Genomic DNA, 26,054 nt, shown 5'->3' on the forward strand with positions numbered 1-26,054 from the left:
ATGTCATTTCTCAGTAATGTCGTGGCATAGGATAAGGAAACGACGATGGTGACAAATTACTTTCGAGTGCATAGTAAGCATTGTGCATCCGTGTCCTAATCTGCAAATAAAGTATGTCATACATTCATCATAGAGTATATACGGAGAGCAGTTTGTTGAAGAGGCGCATAGCAGTGTAGCACTACTTCTAAAGAATGGATCAACTAAAACCTATCAAATGTCATGCTAGATCAACAAATTTGCTGATCACGTTTATCAAAGAGTCAACGGCCAACTAAATCACCAAATATGTTGGAAACATAAAAAGGATTTTTTTTAAAAAAAAATTGATTATCAAAATTTAAATATGTAATCTCTAACAACAAAATGAAAGTAACAAAAAAAATTTCTCCCATAAAAAAAATTATAAACTAAACTATATGCAAAGTTTAATTCACTTGCATTATTATAACTTCATTGTTAGGCAACAAACGAGAAAAATTAATGTAATTTTTTATTCAAAACAAGTCAAATACAAAGTACTTTGTTGTTTCAATTCAGTTAAATTGTTAAAATCCGATGATATTAAGGTAAAATTTAAGGGACCAATTTCAACAAGCAACACATGATTGAAATGTATTATGAGTATATGACAAAGAGAATTGTAGACGTCTTTTTTGTCATAATAAGTTCTTTTCATGCTATCTCAACAACATATAATCACAAACATTATAATGATTAGTGTTGATAAGACTTTACTTAATGAAAACTAAATGTAGATATATATATTTATAAGAAAATTTACTGTAGATGTTTGACTATGTAAACAAATCAGCAAAAGAAATGTAAAAAACTACTACAATGCATGTTATACACTCAATGGACATAATAATTAAGTAATAACAAATTAAAAGTCAAGTCTAGTACAAGTAGATTTCCCACGTTAATGATGCGAGATTGCGAGGGATACAGGTATTCACGTAATCAAGTTGTTTCTTTTAAACTCCATGTTATCTACGTTTTGTTTAATTAATAATCAGTTAATTACAACCCTACTAAACACACATCACACATATATCCAATATAATATTTCATATTGTTAAATTTTCATAATAGTCAATAATTCATTTAAGACTTAGATAATTGGAACAACGTATAACTCCAAAAGAAAATTTTCATCCAAAAAACAATTGATACTGAAAACCTCCCTACTTCAATGGAGAGAGCTCTCTAACCCCGACAATTTTCACCCGTCACTGCCACTTGAGGAGAAGAAAGTATTTTTAGTTGTACAGCGTGGGAATTGAACCAAGGTTTTTTTTATCTATAAATGACATTTGACAAACATTATCTCATGTTTATCAATGTTATAATTTATACACCTGGGCTTTCTTGTAATATAATTTGTACGTAATCAATGATCTAATGGATATTATTAGATTTTCCTAGAAGTGATCATTGGGCGGGCCAAGCCGAAGCTTAAAATTAATGCTCACTTCTCCGGCCGGGCTGGGTAGGGTCAAGCTTCAGGTTGAATTTTTTGTGCCCAAGCCCGCCTAAAATGGTCGGGCCGTGTGGGCTTTTCAGGCCAATTTTGGACTGGGCCTAAAAATCAATAAATATGCGTATAAACGTATTTTCAAACTACAAATTTTTCCCTAGACTCTAGTGTATGTAGCTTTCCCTACACCCCTTTTTATACTACATCGTTTTATGAACTAGCACCTTTTGCATGTTTTTGTTTTTTCCTTTTTTTTTTTTATTTGCTTTCCTTCTTTACTGTGCATTCAAACAAGTATAGTATTACAAACTTCATTTGCTTCATTTTCTCTCTCCTCTTTTTCACCAATTTTATTTCCTCTCTCCTCTTTCACTGATATCATTTTCTCTCTCCTATTTTTTTTTTTTTTTAAAAAAATTATTTTTCAATTTTCTCTAGTCAATCAATTTTGATAATGCTTTGTCTTGCGATTATAATTGTACCATTATAATGTTTTGATTTCATATTTTTTGTTGTTTTGATTTTAATTTTGATAATGCTCTGCTTTTGGTATTGTTATCGTTGTTATTAGTTGATTAATAATCTATTTGTATTGTTCTTCTGATTCGATTGTTATTTATTTTTGTTTGTATTTTTTTATTGTAATGTTATTATCTGATAGTTGTTTTTTCTAGTTTTGTGAGTTTCATATGAGTATCTATTTTTTTTTTAATTTTGCTAATCGATTATTTTTACCGATTTTGTGCGTCGTATAAAAATAAAAATAATATTAGTTTAAATAATGATCACTTCTATAATAATAAATGCTCACTCCTGTAACAATAAATGTTCATTTATGTTTAATGTAGTTTTTTATAAAGTAAACTACTTGTATATGTTTATTGTAGTTGTATTAGAATATATATGTTTTTTTAGTTTTGCTAATCGATTATTTTTACCAATTTTGTGCGTCGTATAAAAATAATCTTAGTTAAATAATGATCACTTCTGTTATAGTAAATGTTCATTTATGTTTAATGTATTTTTCTATAATGTAAACTACTTGTATATGTTTATTGTAGTTGTACGTATTAGAATATATATGTTGTACATGTGAATTTCAATTATTTTCATTGTTTTGTAAACACTCATGTACATTTTAAGTGAATATATTTTAATATTTGCTCTGTCATAATAATGTTCATTTATGTAATTATAAATGTTCATCATATATTTATTTGTGATTATGGAATTATATGTTGTACATGTGACTTTTAATGATTATCACTATTTTGTAGTTTCAAAAATAATGTTCAGTTATGTAACGATTGATGATCATTTTTATTTTTACATATGGTAATTTAACTGTAATTGACCAAATGCATCATTATAATTGAACATTATTGCTAATGTATTTGTTTATTTATTACATGTTACATTATTGCAGTGGGAAAAAGAGTATATTATTATTTTTGAAGAAGCAAGTAAGGGCCTGTTCTCTTACGTTAAAATTCAGTTCAGTTCAGCTCAATTCAGTTCAGTTCAGTTTAGTTCAGTTCAGTTCAGCTCCTAATTTCCTTCTCTTATAAAATATTCATTTCAATTCAGTTCAGTTCAGTTCAGTTCAGTTCAGCTGAGTTCAGTTCAGTTCAGTTCAGTTCAGCTGAGTTCAGTCAATGAGAACAGGCCCTAAGTCTGAATTGATGGGGAAATAATTTAAATCTGCTGAAGATGTTTTTGAAATGTGTTCAAATTCCAATTATGTGATCAAGCCAATCAATAATCAAGTTGCTTCTAGTGCTCAAAAGATCAAGTGCTCAAATTCCTCTCATTAGCTTCCAAAAATATACAAATTCCTATAAGTGCTCAAGTAACTCCTAATATTTATAAGAATACCTTTAACCTTTTGTTATGAAGTACTATTCTTAGCTTCTTTATCTCAAAAAAAAAAAAAAAAAGGGTACTATTCTTCTTATTGAAATATTAATTTTTTTAAATTCATCTATAAGTGAATATTTTAGTATTTGATACTGATTATTTAGTTTCTATAAGTGATCATTAAGCTTTTGTAAAGAGTCATTTAGCTTTTGTGAATGATCAAAATTGATAAACATAATAATTTACATAAATCTCGCAATTTTCATATAAAATTGTAGGAATTATTCTGTAAACAAATAATATCTATCAAACTTTAAATATAAAAAATTAAAAATTAAACAACATAGAGTAATTATGTTAACAAATAATATCTATAAATTTATCAAACAGCTAAGGACATATATCTATCCATAAGTGGATAATTATATTATGCCTTTGCAAATCTTCTTGCTGCTATTCTATTATTCGTCTTTAGACTCATGATTTATCTTCAATAGCATTAGTTGAGCAGTGTTGCATCCTTAACCTTCCGATTTGGCCAACCTGTTAATGAAACAATTGTTATTAAACTAAACATTAAGTGCTATATAATTGAACATTATGTGCTACAAAATTGAACAATAAATAATATAACTCGTTTATTAAAATTTGCTCAAAACGTTAGCTTTAAAGGCACAAACCTTGATTTCTAACTTATTGAATTGTTCTCTTGTTGCCCAGTTTTTGAAGAAATTTTAAAGTTGAATTGATGGTTTATATATACTTCCTTTTGTTATGATAAAAATGTATAAGTATAACTAAGCGTTATATTCATCAACATTTAGTTATCTATATTTGAACATACTTTTTAATTATGTATGAATATGTGTCTTGAGTTTTTTCCAAAAAAAAAAGTGTGTCTTGAGTTGTAGGTATATCATCTCCTTTTCACTTAAAATGGTATAAAAATTACAATCCAGCTTTGTTTGATATGAACTTTTATAAATGTTCATATATGTATGTTGAAATGCTCATTATATTTAAAAATAATGAACATATTAATAAATGTAAAAGCACAAGTATAAACTATTAAATACACATTTAAATGTATGGTATTTCAAGTTTTGTATGGATTCATAATATTTTATACAAATCATTGGTACATATTATGTTAATGAACACATATTAAGATGTAATTATAGGTAAACATGATGTAAATAATTTCATTATATGGAAATGAACATATAGTGCTTTGAAATTGTTCATTTTACCTATGCATCCGAGATATTATTTTTTCCACTGTAACACTCGACGCTTGTATATCTTTAGAAGTGTTGGACTACAATAAGACATTTTTGTTCATGGACTTTTTTTTTGCATTTTTGTTTTTTTGGCATTTTTTCTAATATACCTTAGAGGTGCTTTATCATATCACTGTTTTTACATTATATATTATTTATTAATAATTTTTTTAAAGAAATATTTGTAAATTTAAAAAGTTTGAGTAAATATATACTTACATTTGTGAAGAATAGTTGTTTTTCTTCTATGAAATAGATTTCTCTGAACTGAAATTAAAGCACAATCACAAGCAAATTCTCAAAAAAATTAAGATTTGTATTCATAAATTTATTTTTTTGCTATAAACATGAACATCAATACTTACTCTTTTGATTTCCTTTTTTTTTGGGTGAACTTTGCTTCAGTTGTTTGATTTCGTTAGTTTCTAATGTCTGCCATTGTTGAAGTTTTAGAGCTTAAGATGAGAGAGAAAATGGAGAGGGGAAATGAAGAGAGATTGAGATGAAATGTCAGTTTTTGATTTTTTTTTTTTTTTTTTTTTTTTTTTTTTTTTTGTGGGGTAGGAGAGGTTACTGACAGCTTTTTAAATTAGATAGTGGGGTGTATTGTGGGGAGTAGTGATACGCTGCGTTTTGTAGGGGGTGTAGGGATAATTCCCTACCATAGGGTCTAGCCATAAATAATTACCATCAAACCCGTCCAAAAATTTTAATTTTTCGGGCCAGAAAATTCTACCCAAAATCGGGCCGGGATAACCTTGATCACCTCTAAATTTTCCTATTTACTACTAGCATAAGTATATAAAAGATGTTAATTACTCCGTAGTAAAAATATTATTCCTTGTGATTTTTATTCCAATGTTTAGAGTGACATTCAAACCTTTAATTTTAATACAACACTTAATACATAATTAGAATTATTGCTTAATTGATTACTTAGATGCTTAATTGATTACTTAGAGTAGGAGTATCAAGAGTGAAAGTTTGATTAATTTTTCTACCTGGATTACTTTATATCTCGGTGAATTGTGGCAGAGCACTACTTCATTTCGTTGCTTTCAAAGATTAGTTCAACTTAAACCTTAATTTCTACTTTCAAGATCAAGCAGACGGCTGATCAAGACTGTCAAATGTTAATTAAAAACAAGTACTAAATTTGTTAGAAGCATAATACTAAATCAATCAAAGTAAGCTATAAATTTGTGGTGGGTTAGCTACCATGAGTACAGTCTATTTTACTTTAAAATACAGCAGAATATGTGTCCAATTAATTGATTATCAGCATTAGTACTACCTCCGTTTCCGAAAGTTCAACTCACTTACTATTAAAATGGTCAAAATAAGATAACTTTGACCACATTTTGTGATTTATATATACAATCAAAATAAATTAATAAGTTTGATCTTTTTAGATTCCCCTTAAGATAAATTTTTCAATTATCAACTTCCTGATTTTTATTAATACATAGCCGAAGATATTAATCGTCAAAGTTATTCATTGGAGACCGTACAAATGCAAAGTGAGTCGAATTTTCAGGAATGGAGGGAGTATATAACCACTGAGCATATTAGAAAGATGGTCCGATCCTGTGAGCCAAATGATATATAATTTTACGATAATCATATATACGTAGATGCCTTGATGGTATAGTAATATAGTATGGTAGTTTTCAAATATCTTGTAACATGTTATGAGACATAATTCGAAAGTTGCACAAACAATAAGCTTAAGTACTGAAACTAGAATTATATCCTTGCAAGTAAACATGTTTTTACCATGAAATCATATTATGTCGATCATCCTTGCGCAATATAAATCACATCTCTATATATGTGTAATTACGTCGTCTATTTTCTTAATTTTTTGAAGGTGACTTGTGAACTACTCTTGTTCGTAACTATATATAACCTACAAGTATAATTTTTTTATTTTATTTTTTTTTATAAAATTTTATGGTGCAAAAGAGAGTCGAATCACAAAGGGAAATAAAAGGTAATGGTAAATAATATTGGGCATAACTACCTCTACAATATCATCATGGAAAATACAACGAATTACTGAAAGAGTGTATCATTCCTTTATTCAAATTATCATTGCATTATATTACAACGGAAATCCTTTATCTTACACAACAACATGAGTCGCCAACGCAATGTGAATGTGGAGCTTGTGCTCCTCCACAACTTGCAATACATTGTCCATCTGAACATCCTTGATCCGGTGTGCAACGCCCACCTACTCCAAGTACTCCAATTTCTTGAGGTAACCTTGAGCTCGTAGCATTAATTCCTGTTCTCACAAAAAAGTATACTAAGTACTCGATATAAATAGATAAATTATGGTGAAATTATAATCCTTGTGATGATCAATTAATCAAGTAATTAATTTTTCTAATATAGATGATAAAATTTGCATAGTCATTAGTGTAAAGTGTAAACTAATAATTTTTTTTAAAAAAAATAAAAAAAATAAAAAAATCTAGGCTCTTGCACTTACCACATGATAAAATAACTAATAGCACCAACATGAGAGTCATAAATGATGTTTTTCCAGCCATTTGTTGAATAAGATTAGTATAGTTTCTTATTATAAAGGAGGAGGATGGAGAAAATTTAGTGATATATGGAGATGTGATGAGTATGTTGTTTAAACTTTGTTTTGGCTCTTTATATACTTGTAATTGTTGTGTATGTTATCTGTAGTTGTAAATCTCTATGATTTACTCCCTAAAAAATTTAAATCTCTTTATGATTTACTCTCTAATATATGTAATTCTCTTTATGATTTACTCCTTATCTACTTTATGCAATATCCTTTGGAATCTTGACAAATTGAATATCATCATCTGTAATATCTTATAGACCCTAACAAATTCAAGGTCATTATCTGAAATATCCTTTTAGGCCTTCACAAATTCAAAATCATCATTTGTAATATCCTTTTGATCATTCACAAATTCATGATAATCATCTGTAATATGCTTTCGGATCTTCCTCACAAATTCAAGATCATAATGTGTATAATATCCTTTTGGACATGTACAAATTCAAGATCATCATCTGTAATATCCTAATTTGTAATATCCTTTTGGACCTTCACAAATTCAAGGTCATCATCTGTAATATCCTAATTTGTAATATCCTTTTGGATCTTCACAAATTCAAGATCATCATCATCTGTAATATCATTATTTTGACAATCATGATTTCTTTCCCATTTATTAAATGGATTATTTTGAACTACAAATATTACTCCTTTATTGATTTATCTTTAATCACAATTTACCAAAATGAAAATTAACTACAAATTGGAGTATTTAAATAATAAAGAAAGCGATGATCCTTGAGTATGTAAAAGCATCTCTAATGACGATCTAATTGACTGTTAAGTGCAAATCAGCAAGTGTGAGTATTGTTTCTCCCACATAACCATATTGAAAACTAAAGTAAGGAACTTTCAGTCAATAACCCAAGTGGACTGTTCTTCTTATCGCTTTTTTACTTTTAGGATGGAAACCTCGCTTTAGGCCCCGTTTTGCAAAACTAGTATGTAGTAGCATAGGGTAGCTGACAAAGTAGCGAGTAGTTACCAATTAGTAATGGGTATAGAAGTTAGCTATTAGAGTACCAAATATCTTTCAATTACTAGTAACTAGCTAGAGGTTAGTTGTCACACTAGTAAGTGTAGATTAGTTGTCAAATTAACAAGATAGTTTGCGTGTGACAAATTTAGACTTTGATTCTTTAAAATATGTACATAACTGAACAAAACTAATTTTGACAAACAAAACTTTCTACTCTAAAGTAAAAAATTCAAAAAAAAAAAAAACAAGTTGTCTAACAAAAGAATTCACAAGAGTCAACTACAACATTCTCAATGACCCAAATGAATTCACAAATTCTTGAACGAGACGGACTTTGATATATTTATTGTAAATAGGTTAACGTTACCTAAAAAATATTTAAACTTACCTTTATATACTATAAAAATCTTAACTTAAAACACTTAGACCCTGTTCACTCCACCTTAAAAAAATAGTATTAAGTAAAAATAATTTCAGTCCTATAAAAATAAGTTTAATTCATAAAATTAATTTCAGTTCAGTAAAAATATTTTCAGTTCAGTAAAAATAAGTTCATTTCAGTAAAATTCAGTATTTTTTAAAGAAGAATTATAATAAAAAATCAGTAAAAATAATTTCAGTTCAACAAAAATAATTTCAGTTTAGTAAAATTAATTTAAATTCAATAAAAATAATATAAGTTCAGCAAATATAGTTTTGTTTCAGTAAAAATAATTTCAATTCAGCAAAAATAAAGTGAAGTGAACGGGGTCTATAATATACTTATACTAGATGAAGCCCGTGCGATGCACGGGTCGATCTATTTTTTTAAAAAATGATTTTCATATTTATGTGATTACATTTGTTATTTTATTAGTTGTATGTAATATATTATTTTAGGTGGCATAATCCTATTGTAGCGTTTTAAAAATATTAATCCTATGGGGCGCTCTAATTTTTTTAAAATAAAAATCCAATGTGGCGCTCTAAAATCTCGGGAAAAAACTCCCCTTTACATATATACTTGAAGCCCGTGCGATGCATGATTTTTGATTTTTGATTTTTTATTTATTTATCTATTTATTTTTTTGTATTTATGAGATAAAATTTGTTATATATTTAGATAAAATCCCTAATATTAAAAGATAATATTTAATTAATCTAACCTTAAAAATCTCATTCGCCAATTTTGCTTACGTGACATGTGAATTATTTAATTCTAAAAGAAATTAATAATCTCTTATTTAATTGGCTAAAATTTGTTATATATCTAGATAAAATCCCTAATATTAAAAGATAATATTTAATTAATTTAACCTTAAAAATCTCATTCGCCAATTTTGCTTACGTGGCATGTGAATTATTTCATTCTAAAAGAAATTAATAATCTCTTATTTAATTGGCTACTACTAAGATTTATAATCCTACATGGCGCGCTGAGAAAATTAGATCCTACGTGGCTCTCTAAAAACTGGGAAAAAACTCCCCTTTATATATATATATATTAGATTAGATTAATCATATTACACAATAGTTTTTTTTTTTTTTTTTTTTTTTTTTTTTTTTTTTTTTTTTTTTTTGGTGAAGACACTAGTCTTTATAACATCTATGATCTATTCTTTAAAAAAATTGTAAAAAAAAAAACATTAAAATACAATCAAACTTATTACGAGTACAAATTAAAATTAACCTTGCACAAAAAAAGGGTTTTTCTACATGGTACCCTTGAGTTTTTGGATTTTCTACCTTGTACCCTCCTAAATTCAAATTTCTACAAGGTGACCTTGAGTTATTAATTTATTTTACATTATACTCTTGAGTTTTTGGATTTTTCTATATGATACCCTTGAGTAGTAAAATAAATGACTCTAAATTAATTTGACTCAAACCAACACCATCTAAATGACCTATTTTGTAATCCCCCGTATTTTTAAATATTTTATAAATGAAAATTTATTTTATTTATAATATTTATTTGTTATTTTTCATAATTTAATTTCAAAAGTTTCAAATTATTAATCTGGGTCGAAAATTATTTGAAAAATTATTTTATGCACCTCTATTCTACAATTTATGTCCAATCATACAAGCCTAACCCATTTGTTTACTTAATCGACCCATTATTTTTATGAGGCCCAATCTTTCTTTTTACCCTACAGTAATTCTCTCCTATAAATATCCCATGAATCCCCAAAAATTTCCCACACAAAAAGGTTAGTCTTATTTTCATCCTCCTTTGTTTCATTATTTTGCTTATTGTTAATTTAATTGTTTTGGGTTTTGATTTTAGTATAAAGATTATATTTTTAGTATCAAATTATATTTTAATGGTATAAAGATTATAAATTTCAGATTATATTTATGTTATAAATTTCATATTTTATGAATTATAAACCTAGGGTTTCAATTTATTGAAAATCATGATTTTAGGGTTTTATGAACAATTGATTTAGGGCTTTATAGTAATGATGTTTTGAAATTTTGGTGATTATAACTACTGATTAGTTTAACTTAATTCCAGATTATTTTGAACACATAGATTCGTGTTTTAATTTTTAGATTTCCGTTCGTTAATATTAATCCCGTTTTAATCCCGATCAGGTTCTAAACTCATCCGATTTTGACAAAAAAGTAGTGTTTTCCATGTGGAAATCACGTTTTAAGAAAGTCTCACTACCTTTGGTAGTGAGCACCACCCTCTCGAGGCCAAATTCAGCCTCTAAATATGATTTTCGGGCAGTTTTTGATTTTAACGAAGTTTTTACATACTTAAAATATTATCCTTGAGTTTGATTAATAAAATTAATTATGTTTAAAGTTAATTAAGCATAAATATATGTTTTTATTGAAGTTTCAAGTGTTGGAAATAGTTTCTAAGTACTACTTTTGATGTTTTATAAAGAGGGTTTAATCACCCATTAAAAAGAGAGATTTTAGGGGTTTTTATATAATTTTCAGATTTTATTAGACTTTGAACTTGCTGTAATTTCATGTATAAGAGTGTATTTTAAGGTTTTTATGAAGAAAAATTTAAATAACTATATATAAGCCTTTAATTTTAACAAAAGGGAAGGTTTTAAAGTGTTGTTTGATTTGGATTTTGAAGGTTTTAAAGTAAGTTAGTATTGCTGTAAATTTAATTGATTGGGTATTGATTGAGATGTTATTATTTGGCTTAGGAGAGGAGTTTATTGAAGGTGATTTCTAGTTAGTAAAGTGGCATACCAATTCGTTTGCTCAAGGTACGTACAAGTTACAAAACCTTGCTTTTAGGTGCATGTTTAAGGACGGATCGAGAACTTAGTATCATGTCTAGGGATGACTGGGTTAAATTGTTTGGTTATACATTGTGAATTTCCTTTGACGTGCACTATTCCTTATTGTAATTATTGGTTATGTTCTAATTATGCAAGGTGCGCTTAGAGGCAAAGGTATGTGATTGGTGAAATGACTTAATTATTACTCATTCATGATTTAATGAAATAGGATGAGTAAAGGAATGGTTCATGTCTTATAAGACAAGGTTAAGAGTTTGGGGTGCCTTATGCACTCAAGGTGTTTATACACCGAGGTAGTAAAGGAATAAATAATAAATGTTGCTTGCCACTAATAAATCAAGAATTGAAATTGAAAAGTTGTTTTACTTGATTGAATTGATATTGGATTGATTGTATTGTTATGCATATGAGTCATCACCAAGTCTAAACCTGTAAATCACGTAAAGTGCAAGATGGATGAGCAATAAAACTCTGGATTGGTGCACTTCTGGAGTAATGACAATCAGGGGTTGGGGTACATGGGGTATTAGCCGTGTACTTTTCTCGAGGCCGTCTGATCTACGAGTCTCTTATTTCAAATATTTTTCAAAACTAGGAGTTAGGTGAGATCTCATACTAACTACGGTCACGGAGTCGCGCCCGTGGTCGTTGGATGTTTATTGATGTTTCCGAAAGGAGGCATGGGGTTTTTCTTTTATTGATGTTCCAAATGGAGCATGGGTTGGACAACCTTGTCTATTGCGTAATCCAATGAATAAAAATAATGATTTACCTATTGTTAATTAATGGAGTCTTAGTAATATAAATAGTTGAGTCGTGTGTTGAGTCTATAATTTAATGATGCATGATGATTGATTATTAGTAGCATGTTATGGAATTCTTAATTTATTTTGCAGCCTGTATGTACTCAGCTTTGCTAATTGCGTGCTTTGTGTTTCTTTCTTTGGTCATGGCCTTCGCCTTTCAATGACCCTGTGACGATCCAATTTTTACACTTGTAATATTGGGGAGCAGAATTACCACAGGTTCTTACACATGCAGCATTCATCAGGGTTGTGGGATCTTGAGTAGAGAGTTGGTTGTTTCATTTTATTTCTTTTGCAAGTTTGAATTTATTTTAATTCGATTTTATTCGACACTATTTCTTTTGGGTTTGAATTTATTTGAACATTGAATTTAATCACTTACTACTTTTATTTGGTTTTTGAATAAGGGCCTTAATGGTTCCAAGTTGTATGACTTAATTTGGTTTCATTCGTTGGTTTTGAAACTTATTTAAAACTGATTTAGTTTTTCCGCTGCTATTTTCTGATAAAGCCTTAACGTTTGAACACGTGGCGGTAGCACGCCAGTAATTCTCTTGGATTTTGTTCAGGTTATTCACAGGTTTAAAGAGAGAATTATTGGGGTGTTACATATTTACCACCCTCAAAAACACAACTAGCATGTTTGCAAAAAAAAAAGGACTAACAACTTGAGTCCCTTCTAAAACAAGCTCTTTTAAATAAAGTAGGAGCAAAAAAAGTTCTTATCTTCCATCTCAAACAATCATACAAAAGTTCCATTAACTAGCGAATAATGAAAATTGGTGATTCCTCCATCTAATATAAATATAGAAGTGGTAAATAAATTATTTAGATGGTGTCGGTTTGAGTCAAATTAAGTTAGAGGAATTTATTTTACAACTTAAGGGTACCATGTAGAAAAATACAAAAACTCAAGGGCACCTGGTAGAATTTTGGATTCAGAAGGGTACAATGTAGAAAACCCAAAAACTCAAGGGTGCCATGTAGAAAAAACCCAAAAAAAAAAAAAAAAGATTATCATACATGAGTACAGACCTACGGAGACACGGGTATCTACAATTAACCGTCTTACAATAAAATCAACAAGACTCATTTATGTTAGTTAGGGCTGAGTTGCAGTTAAGCTCCCTTCCTGTGCAAAATCTCCCCTAAAACCATATAACTCCGGCGAAACCTCAACAATGGCGGACGGAGGAGACATGGAAATCTCTCTCGACAAACTCCCTATCAAACGCCTCGAAATCATCGAAGAATCCGGCGCCGAACGCTTCTCCCCGTACTTTCTCTCTCCTCTATCTTTCCAATAGCTTAATTTGACCTAATTTTTCTGTAATTTTTGGTGATTTTGATTTGAAATTGCTGAATTTTTCAGCGAAATCGAATACGAAGAGAAAACGGTGAATTTGATTCGGCGAATCGACTTCGCTTGGGCGTTGGAGAGAGATGCGAAGAAGCAGAAGAAGACGAAGGAATCATCTGCACCGTCCACATTGCAAGGGGTGATTGAGAATTTGAGATTGGCTCATCAAGAGCTCTCTGTTATCATTGATCTAATTAACACTGTAAGCTTATTTTACTACTAACTACACTGATTTTATTTATTGATTTACTTATTTTTTCTGTATATTTTCTTATTCTGAGCTGAAATTGTGGTTTTTGGTGATGTTGCTGAGTAGATTTTGAATGTGAATTTTGAAGTTTGAAATTTGCGCCAAAAAATACTTCGTAGTAGTTAATTGATGCAAAATTGAGATTTTATGAAGTTATGTGAAGTTTGAATGCTGAATTCTGTAATTGGGAGTGTTTTGGTCTTTAGAGTGTGAAGTATGTTTATTAAGATGCAAAATTGATGTTGTATGTAAAGTATAAATGATTAAATTTTAAAATTGTGAATGTTTTTGATGCGGTTGATTAAGATGCAAGATGAGGTTTTATTTTTGAAGTATAATCATCATTCAATTTTTAATTGCAAGTGTTCAAGAATCACTATGAAAGTATTGGAGAATGAGGATCCAACTTGAGCTTGCATATCAGTGTTTTTTTTGGTGCCTGAAAGTAAATTTTCCTGCTTTCCTCGAGCCTTTTCATTGTCATTGCATCTTATCCACAGTTGAGTTTTTGGACATGAAGTTGGCCCTTCTCTTTGGAGAGAATTGAAAATTGGATGATCATTTGAGCTTTACTTATTGAACACGGTGTTAATTTACTGAAAAAGTTTTTTGTATCTCAATTAATGAAATTTGCTATCTAACATCGTGGCTGTTATCAATGTTGCTCACCCCAAAGATGGGTGACCATCAGCTCATAGTAGTTTAAGCAATCTTATAAGATTATAATTGGAGCTAGTTTGCTTTTTTTTTTTTTTTTTTTTTTTTTTTGAGGGACTATGCCATCTCTTTTGCATAATTACCCCAAAATTGACATTTTTAGTTCTTGATAAGCTGATGAGTGTTCTTTCATTGACTTAAAAAACATATGGAAATTCATATGCAAATATTGGGGGATACTTTGTTATGTCCTAGTTGATTTTGGCTTTCAAATAACTGTGTTATTACCTTAATTTTGATTAAGGTGAATTATTTGGCATTTAAGTACGTGTGAGTTGTGACGATATCAGCACTTTGTTAGAATCTTTTTACTGTTTGCTTCTGGGATAGGGTGGTTGTCCTAAATACTGCTTTAATTTATGTATATGCTAATCAGGAATATTTCAGCTTGTTATTCCTTTTTTTCCACATAACTTATTTGGGGCAAGCTTCATCTTGTAAGTTGTAACTTGTCTTATCGAAAGTGCTGATTGGCAAAATTTGGCTAATTGTGCAGGTTGAAGCTAATGATGCAGTTACTGTGGCGCATATGAATAGGCCAAAACCATTGCCAAATGAAGCCTTGTCCGACCTTGCAATATCTGCTGCAAATAAGCTGCAGTGTTTTCGGGTATCGTCATTGTTAGTCTTTTTGTATCTTTCACCTTACTCTACTAATACCCCCTTAGTGTGTATGTTACTGCAACTTAACACTTTTTCCCTGCTTAAAATAGAAAGATGTGTCATAATAGTTCTACCTGAGGTCTAAGCTTGCGGTTCACATGAACGTTTTCTCTTAGTTGCTTTTGGAATAAATTTTTAACCTTGCCTCCCTTGCAGCATCTCAGTAAGTACTTTAAGCAGTCTGCGAAATCCTTGGAACATCAGATTGCCAGGGAAGCAAGATTCTATGGAGCTCTCATTCGGTGAGTGTGCAGAAGTGGATACTCTCTCTTTCCTTATAAATTGATGCCTTTTTCATGCCACTGTTGCATTGCAACTCTCATTCAGCATTTCACTACTTCATTATATTATATCTATTTCTTTGAAAAAAAGAATATATAGTTGAGATATAATACCTATCATCCTAATCTCATCTACTGAAAAAGGGAGCCCTCTTGATCACCTAAAGAGATTTTTAGACATAATTGGCATAATTTTTACCGTGAAGATTGAGCTGTCAAAAGGGATTATCCTCCTTTGGGCTAGAAGAAAAAATGCAGTCCATACCATAGAAAAAAGGGAGCCGAGCCGAAGGAGCTCTCCAAAATGGAATTTTTTTATATGAACAAGATTAGTATAGAAGAGTTGGTGAACATTGTTCTGACTCATAGCTTTAAGATGACTAGCATGAATGAGCCAGCATCAACACCGCCTAGACTCTTAATCATAGACAGACTTGCACTGACCTCAACATAAAAAAAAAAGGATGAGCCTGGTTTATACTTTCAGTTCATCTCTATGTGCCTTGTCTACTATCTAGCATAAATTCTTGTGGTATCTACTATCTAGTCACCTTTCTTCCATCTCCTTGTAGCCGAGCTTTGACACCGTTTGGTGTTTCCAATTTCCATTATCATTCTCCTGCTATATTTATAAGATTTGTCTATGTTTACTACGTCTTCTCTGCATATATTGTGTATTATACTCACTTTGTTTAATTTCTTTAAGGTTTGCATTAATTGTTAGTGCTTGTGACAATAGTTTAGAAAAACAATAAATATAATTTGATGCAACATCTAATATATAATAATTTGATGCTATGGCTAACCCTTCTTTCCTTAGTGTATCTTCAAAGGCTTACTTGTTCATTGCTACTTTTCTGTTTGTCTTCATTGGACTATTCATCCTTTCACCTGACAAGCTGACAGTTTGCAGCAGAATTGGAAAGTCAAATGGCATCGTTTGGCAGCAAATGCTCCTGGTAGTGATGGTTTCTTGATTGATCTCTCCAAGAACGCAGCACATGAGCAAGCAGCTGTTGCCAGAGCTCCTAAGTTTTCTATGGTTCGTGTGGAGCATGATTCATCTGGCATGCTGGCTGTGAATTTGCCTAAAAGTTCATGTCGTTCTTTCCACTTTGGTTTTTTGGATGCTCATTCAGGTGATAGTCCAAAAGGAATTGGACTCGGGCGAATGAATTCTGGTTCAGTTGAAGAATCTTTAAGTGAAGCTAAGAAGGAATCTTGTGATGATGACCGTATACGAGAAACGCACACAGTCCTTTGCAATGCCCATAGGGCCATATTTTATGAACAGGTAGATGTGAACAATTTACTACCCCTTATTGGAGCTTCTTAACTTTTCACCATGTCCTTCCTTTCTTGACATGCCTTGTTTCTGCTTGTAGGTTTTTGAATTAGTTAGCCGTGAATCCTTCAACCCATCTTTGGGGGTAAATGTGACTGGAATACGCGAAAACTATTTGGAACTGAGCATAAAGCCAGGGGTATCTGTTTTCATATCACTAATGCCATACAATCAGGAAGATCAAGGTAATGATAGCGGTGACACAAAGAATGTGGATGATTTATCTAAAGTGTCAAGCCCGGTGGAAACCAAACAAAACATTGAACTAATGTCTGGACACCCCAACCACATCACTTATGAAATATATCTGCAACAGCTTTTCCGTGATGAAATATATGGCAAGGTGAAACACCAACCACTGCCTGGTAAAGTTCAGTCTAATCACCAGCCTAATGATGCTGTGGGGCTTGTGAATCATTTCTGCCTTTCTTTGGCTCACCGAATCTTCTCAAGCAAAGTTCTAAAAAAGTTGGAAAACCTGGTATTGGCAAATTTGAACTCTATTGCATTAGTTTTGTCAACTGAAATAGGAATTGTATATCTGACTCATTTTCCTCTTTTCTTGCTGAATTTTCGTTTTCATCTATTAGGCTACAAAGATTCCGTATCTCCAGCTTATTTCACAACCTACCTGGCATTCACGGACTTCTTCTTGGGCATTGTCTGTGAAAGTTCCCAAAGCCATACTTAATGCGCGGTCTCAGGCATGGAGTTCAGATGAAGATCAGATTAAAGATAACAAGTTACTATTTCAGACTAGGGTGGTGGTGAAAGATGATAATATTAGCATTGAAGGGGGAGGTGCCCCTAATGTTGTTGGTTTGTTTAAAAGTAATCCTGAGGCAATGGGATCCAAGAACAAATTCAATTGTGACTTGGTAGATCTCCCTATGGTGCTTCTGTTGCAGGTAATCTTATACTCTGTATATGTTTTAACTCTTGCTGGAGTGACTACTGAGTACTGCTTGTTTTTATCTTTATTGTTTATTTATTTATAGTGTTTTAAAATTGAGATGTGAACTTGTGGTTGAGGTTGTTTTGGTTTGAATGACAGATAGCTAGTCAGATCATATGCTGGCTTCACGAGGAGGCATTGATGGTTGGTATAAAAACACACCAGGATTTTCTCTGCCTTTTCTTGGAGCTTGAACAAGGTGAGACTTTGAGCCTGGTCGCGCATGTTGATCCGGAGGATGCACTAGGATGCATCTCTTGGTGGCTGACGGTGGAGGATGGTTCTACTCAGGAGCGTAAACTTCAGGCAGATCTCCCTGATGGTGAGTCTCCTTCTAGACGTTTTTTGGGTTACTTGTCTTTGGATACACTGTACTCTACGTTAATGGATCTTGTTAGTGTGTGCACCGTCGGTGTTAACCATTAAATCTGGTTTTGTTTTGTTTCATATATCAATGAAAATGTATAATGGTATCCCCATGTTTTTAGTGTTTAGCTGCAAGTTATGGCCTATGGCCTACGAGAAATGTACAGGATAGGATGCCAGAATAGGTTACGTATTTCATGGTTACATAGTGCATGATTAAACAATGGAAACCAAACATTAATGGAGTATGGAAAGATATGTTATTGAAGCGTAGCCAATGTTTTTGCTTCATTGTTCTTTGATTACTCATCCTCATTTTTCTTGCAACTTTCTACGAGTATTACTTATTGGAAGAACCATGCTTTTAGTTTACAGCTTTGTTGCACAATCACCAGCTCTTTAGGAAATTTAGTGTCCTTAGTTCCATTCTGATGTTGGATAAAATAATTGATTGTGACTCCCCCATAAATACTCTTTCTGTTTGTCGGGGCTTAACTCTGAAAGACAATGCCGATTTTTAATTTTTTAATTTAAAAAAGCACATTTGCTTGCTATAAGATGCGATCTGTTTTCACATAATAAAGGGAGCTGTGATCTATTCTAATTTTGCATAAGTAGCTGGAAGATTATAATTGCAACAGTAAAAAATACCTTTCCTATCTCCTCCCCCCCCCCCCCCCCCCAAACAATGACAACAACAACAAAGCCTTAGTCTTAAAATGATTTGCACCTCCCTCCCCCCAATTTTTTTTTTTTTTTTTTTTTTTTTTTTTCCTCCTAAAAGAAAAAACAAGCAAACAAGTTCAGTAAACCAAATTTTAGATTTCCGTGGTTCCTTCAACCGTACTTATTAATGGATGAGAAAAACTTTCAAATACACAATTTTTCTCCAGTAGAAATGTAGAATAAAACTACTTCCCAGCAAACTCATCCATTAAACTTCTTTTCCTATTCTGCTCTTGTGGTTTATACCAGGCCATTAAACCATTCTATGCTCCTGGGAAAAAAAAGTTCATTCACTCTGTGCTATAAACCAGAGAATTCTTCTTCCATTTCGTAGATTGTAGCAATTCCTTATTCAAACCAAAAATTGCATTGTCTAAAATGCACATATACAAATTTTCTTGTTGGAGATTAAGTGGAAGTGAGTAAAGGGTATCAGAAAGTGTGTACAAATACAAAGGAATTGGGAAGGAAAAATAATCAGTAAATTCACAATATTTAACTGTAATGTTATAGTTTGGTGTGGGAGAGATCAAGCCTCTCGAATGTTTGAAGATTGTGCCAGAAATTTGTGATCATTCATATCATTACCTTCTAGGATTTCAATTCATACAAATTGATGAAGCATAAGCTTCTTAGATTATGTTTCATTCTTACAAAAATCTCTATAACTCATCTTCTCAAGCATTCCTTCTTCAGCTAAAAGCAGATAGCCCCTTACCCTGTGGCATTCTCTTTGTGTCAGAGTCTTCGACATCCTTCGTTTTATAGAAGTGAGGAGCGATCTCAATCAGCCATTCTGGTTTCAGCTCGGTTACTTGTCTCATATATTCTTTGGTTGTCAAAACCAGCTCATGGAATACAACCCACCTTGGCTGTGGATGTATCTGTGCTAAGCTTGAACTAGGATGAAGGTATGCAATTTGAGGATGCTTAATTGTCCTATAAGACCCGTCTTTCTGTAACTTTGCCGAGTGAGGGAAGAAACCAGCTGTGATAGCCTTTTTGATTGCTTCCAAATCATTCAGATTTGATGTGACTTCTATTTCAACCCTCTCCAAGAGCCCTTTGAGTTGATCTCTTATATCCCTTGCTCGTTTCATACTCTTGAGCTGAACAAAATTCTCGTAACACCACATGCTTCCATAGTCATATGATTTCCATTCGTTGTAAACATTGAGAAGAGCAATATGGTCACCAACATTCCCCTCACTGAATCTCACTCTTGCATTATCTGCAAGGAATTGTTTATCCTTGGGGCGGTAAAAGATTGAGTTGCCTATAGAAAGCATTGCTGCAATTGTAATAATCTCCTCTGAGCATCTATACTTCTCAGAAGCAACAATCATCTTCGATAACATGGGATCAAGGGGAAATTCTGCCATTCTTCTTCCAACTTTAGTCAATTCACCTTCCTTGTTCAGAGCACCTAGTGCATAAAGCAACTCAAGGGCTTTCAATAATAATTCAGATGGTGGCGGGTCCATGAAATCAAAGCTCAACAAGTCCTGAATTCCAAGACACTTGAGGGTAAGCACAACATTTGCAAGATTAGTTCGTTGAATTTCTGGGACAGTATTATCTTCCAAGTCCTGGTAATTATAAGCAGTATATAATCTATAACACTTACCTGGGCCTGTTCGTCCAGATCTACCTGCTCGTTGGTTTGCTGATGCCTTGGAGATTGGCTTAACCAACAATGACTCCACCCCTGTTCTTGGATTATATGACTTTATCTTGACAAATCCCGGATCTATAACATATTTGATCCCCTGGATCGTTAAAGATGTCTCTGCAATGTTTGTGGCCAACACAACCTTGCGTGCTCCTACAGGAGTAGGTTCAAATATCTTGCTCTGCAGATGTGTCGGTAGGTTGGCATAAATGGGGCATATGATGAGTTCAGCAATCTTCGTTCCGAGGCCCCTAGTCCTGTGCTTCAATATCTCCTCTACTGTTTCAATTTCTTCTTGTCCTGTGAGAAACATCAGAATATCACCAGGTGGTTCTGTGACATGTATTTGCAGTGCAGAGACAATCGCTGCATCCAAATAATTAGCCTCTGGTGCCTTAGTGGAGTGTATCTTGACCTCATAAGGCCTCCCCGGAATCTTGAATATTGGGGCTGAATCAAAATAATCGCTGAACTTCTCAGCATCAAGAGTTGCACTTGAGATGAGTAACTTCAAGTCAGGTCGAAAGCGAGCAACATCCTTGACCAAACCAAATAATATGTCTGTAGTAACAGTCCTCTCATGTGCTTCATCCAACATGATAACACTGTAACTAGAAAGGTCTGGTTCGCCAAGGAATTCACGGAGCAGCATACCGTCTGTCATATACTTAATACTCGTCTTCTCAGATGTACAATCTTCAAAACGAATAGAATAGCCTACCTCATGCCCGAGTTTCACACCCATTTCTTTGGAAACACGAGCAGCAACACTCATTGCTGCAACTCTCCTAGGCTGAGTACATCCAATCTTTCCAACTTTTGTATATCCAGCTTCGTGCAGATACTGTGGGATTTGAGTCGTCTTCCCACAACCAGTCTCACCGACAATTACGATCACCTGATGATCTCGGATAGCATTCAGTAATTCATCTCTGTAAGCATAGACTGGCAGGGTTTTCTGCTCTTCCTTAAGCTTCAAACACCCAAATTTCTCCAAATCAGGATAAATTTTTTCTCCTTCCACTACACCCGTATTTATAAACTCAATTTGATCTTCGAAGACATATTCATATCTGTTTGCCTTCAATCTTTTGTTTTTAGAACCGAAGTTAAGGGTTGCTTTTCCCATCTGGTGCTGCTCCCATTGTTCTTGTTCCGCAAACGGATTCACCTTCTTACCCTTTGATTCACCATCTCTGGAATTCTGTAAAGCGACAGCAAACCTTTTCTTCTGGTTCACTCCAAGATCATATGCATCCGGCATTGTATACTCACCGCCATCATCTTTCATACTATTTTCGACAATCAGGTCATAAAGATCCTGTTTGAACCTGAATTCACGGCGCTCAGATTCAGTCAACTCAGCACTGTCAAACATGTTCTGTTCATCTTCTATCTCAGCTGCAAGTTCTTCTGACTTCTTTTCCACCCTTTTCTTCAGGTACTCTTGTCTTGAAACAATCCTTGTTCTTCCAATATCATCTTCCTTTTCCTCCTCCTTTACCAAATTTCGCAAATTTAGCCTCCTTGTTCGAGCAGCATCCCTTTCTTTGATATTTCTCTCTAATTCTTCCCTCTCTCGCTGATCCCTTTCTTGCTCTTCAGAGACGTATGCATTCAAGTCTGCGTCGTTCTTCATTATAGAAAGAGAACTGAGATTTTTGTTTTTCCTGGGTTTGATGATGCAAGAGACGTTCTTTTTTATATGCAAAATTAACCTAAATTGTTAGGAATATATGAAAAATATGATTGTAATTTTTTTTATATAGATATTTGGATATTATATTTATGGTAATTTGATATTGTTTAGGATAAGAAAAGTTTATGATAGAGTATACAAAAACAAAAACACGTGGGGCTTAAAAAAAAAACCAACTTGGGGCTCAAGCATTTTTTTATAAACTTGGGGATCAAGTAAAAAAAAAAAAAACTTGAATTTTTTTTGTTTTTCTTCTTTTAGTAGGTTTAACGATTGTTTATTAACTTGATTTTTATCCTTATAAAAATTCAAAGAAGAGTACACATTTTAATTCATTTTTATTTCTCTCTCTTTTTTTTTTGTTTGTTTTTTTTTTTTTTGTTATGAAACTGATTAATAAAGAGACAAATGTTGATGTATAGTTCTCTCCCATCTTGTTACAAAATTTGTTTACCAAAAAAATAAAAGTGGTGTACATTGTTTGATTGACAGCTTAAACGTTGCAAATCTTGCAATACATTAGAGTTATGAGAAAGATAAAGAGAAGAGAATGACAACTTATTATTCATTCCTAAACGATGTTTCCCATTCGTACTGAGATTCGAACTCGTGACCTTTATGTCACGCTGGCTCCGATACCATGTTAGAGGACTAACTCAACCAAAAACTTAAGCTAATGGTTGAGGCCCAGAAATATGTTTTATACTCTATAATGGTTGAGTCCACAAATATGTTTTATACTCTATCACTTTTAATATACCCTAATCTTATAGTTAAATCTTTCTGATCTGGATGACAGTGATGATCCAATAATAGGGGAACTGATGTACACAACTCTTTATTCACTTATTTTTATCACACCTATTCTTATTCATTTAATCTAATCATTCCTTTCTACCAAATAAATTTTTAAAAAATTGTATATAATTGAAATTGTCATATTAAAAAAGGTATAATTATAATCACAAATCACAAAGATATTAAGTCTAAAAAAAAATACTAGTAATAAGCTTTAAATGTTTGGTGTCCACGTGACCACAACAGGTCAACGGCTCAACGTTTGATAGTAGAGGGGGAGGTAAGAGAATGCCCTACTCCCAAGCAAGCAAATGTAGTTAGTGGGGCTCGAACATCATCTCTATTGAGCTTTGCTTGGTAAAATTAGTAGAACATCAAATATCTAGCCAACCTAGGGATTACCATAAAATAAGTAACCCCAACCACATGGTGTGATCAGCCTGATTGTTATCCATCTCAATGTGTAAGAAAAATTGTAAAGCATAACTATTTAAAAGTGATGGAGAGCTGCTAGTTCATATAATAAAACAAAGAGATTATAGTTTATACTTCGCATTATCTATCAATCTATTGATTACTCACGTAATTATTCCATTCATTTCAAAACTCGATCCAAGGAAAACAAAAACTAATTAAGCTTGATTAAAGAAAAAAAAAATAATAAGAAAAAAACTTGAGCCTTTTCCTAAAGAAGTGCTCAACTTAAAACTAGAAAAATCTTAAACTAGCAGCAACTACTCTAAACAATAAATGGTTAACAAAAAGAAGTTAACACATGAGAATTATACTTATACTAACTGATAAATTTTCTCGCTTGTTTCTGTGAGATCCATGCGAGCTGTAGCAAAACTTTCAATACATGTCTTTACTGAGTAAGGATTTACTGAGTAAGGACTTCCTGTATACCCACATCCATGAAGTCTAACCTTGTTTATCCTCTTTGATTTCGGATTATACCAACCTAAACCATACCGAGTTCCCGGCAACAGATACTCCTGTGTTTCTGTGCGATAAGCCACAGGAATTCCACTTCCATTAGGTACATTGCACACCTTTGTCCATGACTCCTCCACTCCGTACTCCTTCATGATCCATAACCCGAGATGTGTAGAGCTTATGCCTCGAGACATCAAGAGGCATAAACATCCGTTTAACACTCCAAGCTCTACAATATAGGGTTTTACTATAAAGCCTTTCATAAAGTACCCCTGGTATAATTCCTCTGGCTCTGGCATTGGCATTGGCATTGTACCCCATACTTCGTTATGAAGATCGAAGGTAAGTATTGTTTCCTTCGAGTACTCGAAGATTTGTGGATCATACTCGGTGATATTCCAGTGTAAGTGGTTGTTTACCACGACACCATGGTTATGTGCCTGGATATATAGCTTATAATCATTGATGTCCTGTTCAAATTCACTTGCAAGCTCCAACTCAGGCAAATCAATCATCCTCCATGAAGGATTAACTTTCGAAAAAGTGTAAACAAGAGCGTTTAATGGTGTAAAGCATACTACCTTGTAACAGTGGCTGTAAATATCATAACCAAATCCGAAAATCGTGAATTTAGATGTTCTTACTACACGTCGTTGGAAAGGTTGATCATCGAAGTTCAGCACGTAGGTTGAATCATGAGTGTCGTGTTCAGAGGAAATAATCTTTATGGTAGGTAAGATCTTCCAAAAGCTGGAATGTTCTAGGTCGTTAGTAGACGGGTTGCAGACAGCAACGTGGTGGGTCCCACATACGATCAAGACCAACCCATGGCAAGAGCCGGCAATATCAATCCTCCCATAGTTCACCTCTTTGGGACGAGGTTTACAAGGGACACCATAGTTGCCTCTACTAATTTTATCGGGTGATGGTTGAAACGAGTGAGGCAAAATAAGTCTGTTGATATTGAGGTTGTCGATGTTGTTACAGTCAAGGTAAGCGCGGTTGAGGGAAGGGTAGACAGTACGTGTGTCATTAATGTGGAGGGTATGGCTAGTTGTGAAGATGAGGGAGCGATTAGTAGAGTTGATATTGAGGGATCTGCTAAGATGTTGTTTGCAGAAATCATGGCTTTCGACAAGGTTTTTCCATGACTTGCATACACATTTGAATCGATGGAGAGATTTTACAGGAATTCGCGACAAAATTTCTGTGGTTACTTCCACAGGAATGTCTCTGTAAGATGCCATACTTTCAAACAAAGAACAAGAAATATGATGAATGGTAGTTTTCTCTTTATTTCACAGAGGAAATAAAGTATGTGAATGCCAGGATTTCCATGGGATTCTAGGTATGGTTTATGAAATGGAGGTATTGGTAGAGGTATTAATAAGATTTATGAAATTATATGCATTACGATAAATTTTAGGAATTAGGATATATTTTAGTGAATATTTATAAATATATACGGTACTTTATTATCTTAAGGGAAGTTAATATAAGGTTTTAAGATTGTTTATGATATTAACAAGATTGACTAGAATATTCCCGTTAAAAAAAAAAATGAGTAGAATTTTGATTATTTTTTCAATAATATAGAAGCTTATACGATTCTTTTCAGAAAAAAAAAAACTTGCAAAAATCCACACTTTTTCTACATAAAAAAAATTTAGCTCATTCCCTCAAAAAAAAAAAAAAAAAAAAAAAAAAAAAAAAAAAAGCTCATACTCAATTAGGTCTTATATATGTACTAGATACTACCTTATATTTCTTCCGTTCTTTGAATCTTTTATATCTTTTATGTTCGTTTCAATATATACTTTCTATATTTCAACCTTTATGTTGTTTCAAAAAAAAAAATGTTTCAACCTTTTAATTTTAAGTTAAAAGATAATTAAAGAAACTAATGATATACATGAGTATTTTTTAAACAATAAATTAATAAATTATCAAAGATTTCTCATTGTCACTCAGGAATTACCGGAGTATTTTACTCAGTGTTAATCATACCAAATGACATTCATG

At 32.4% G+C, this 26,054-nt stretch overlaps 2 protein-coding genes and 1 pseudogene across 2 annotated transcripts; 1 reads left to right on the forward strand and 2 right to left on the reverse strand.

The window, feature by feature from the left end:
• The first annotated feature begins 13,406 nt into the window (after positions 1-13,406).
• LOC145611668 (mediator of RNA polymerase II transcription subunit 17-like) lies at positions 13,407-18,492 on the forward strand. Its single transcript, XM_081667019.1, has 8 exons — positions 13,407-13,540; positions 13,637-13,826; positions 15,088-15,201; positions 15,411-15,496; positions 16,442-16,829; positions 16,921-17,361; positions 17,471-17,788; positions 17,935-18,492. Exons 1-8 carry the CDS (start codon positions 13,446-13,448, stop codon positions 18,259-18,261), a joined length of 1,959 nt encoding a protein of 652 aa, XP_081523145.1. The 5' UTR covers positions 13,407-13,445; the 3' UTR covers positions 18,262-18,492.
• Positions 18,493-19,450: 958 nt separating this feature from the next.
• On the reverse strand, positions 19,451-22,311 carry LOC145611330 (pre-mRNA-splicing factor ATP-dependent RNA helicase DEAH1 pseudogene; annotated as a pseudogene).
• A 1,573-nt stretch (positions 22,312-23,884) lies between these two features.
• LOC145612766 (F-box protein CPR1-like) lies at positions 23,885-25,279 on the reverse strand. Its single transcript, XM_081668057.1, has one exon. It carries the CDS (start codon positions 25,277-25,279, stop codon positions 23,885-23,887), a length of 1,395 nt encoding a protein of 464 aa, XP_081524183.1.
• Between the last annotated feature and the right edge of the window lie 775 nt (positions 25,280-26,054).

Source organism: Chenopodium album, chromosome 24 (genome assembly GCF_948465745.1).
Source record: "Chenopodium album chromosome 24, dcCheAlbu1.1, whole genome shotgun sequence".
Classification (NCBI taxonomy): domain Eukaryota; kingdom Viridiplantae; phylum Streptophyta; class Magnoliopsida; order Caryophyllales; family Amaranthaceae; genus Chenopodium; species Chenopodium album.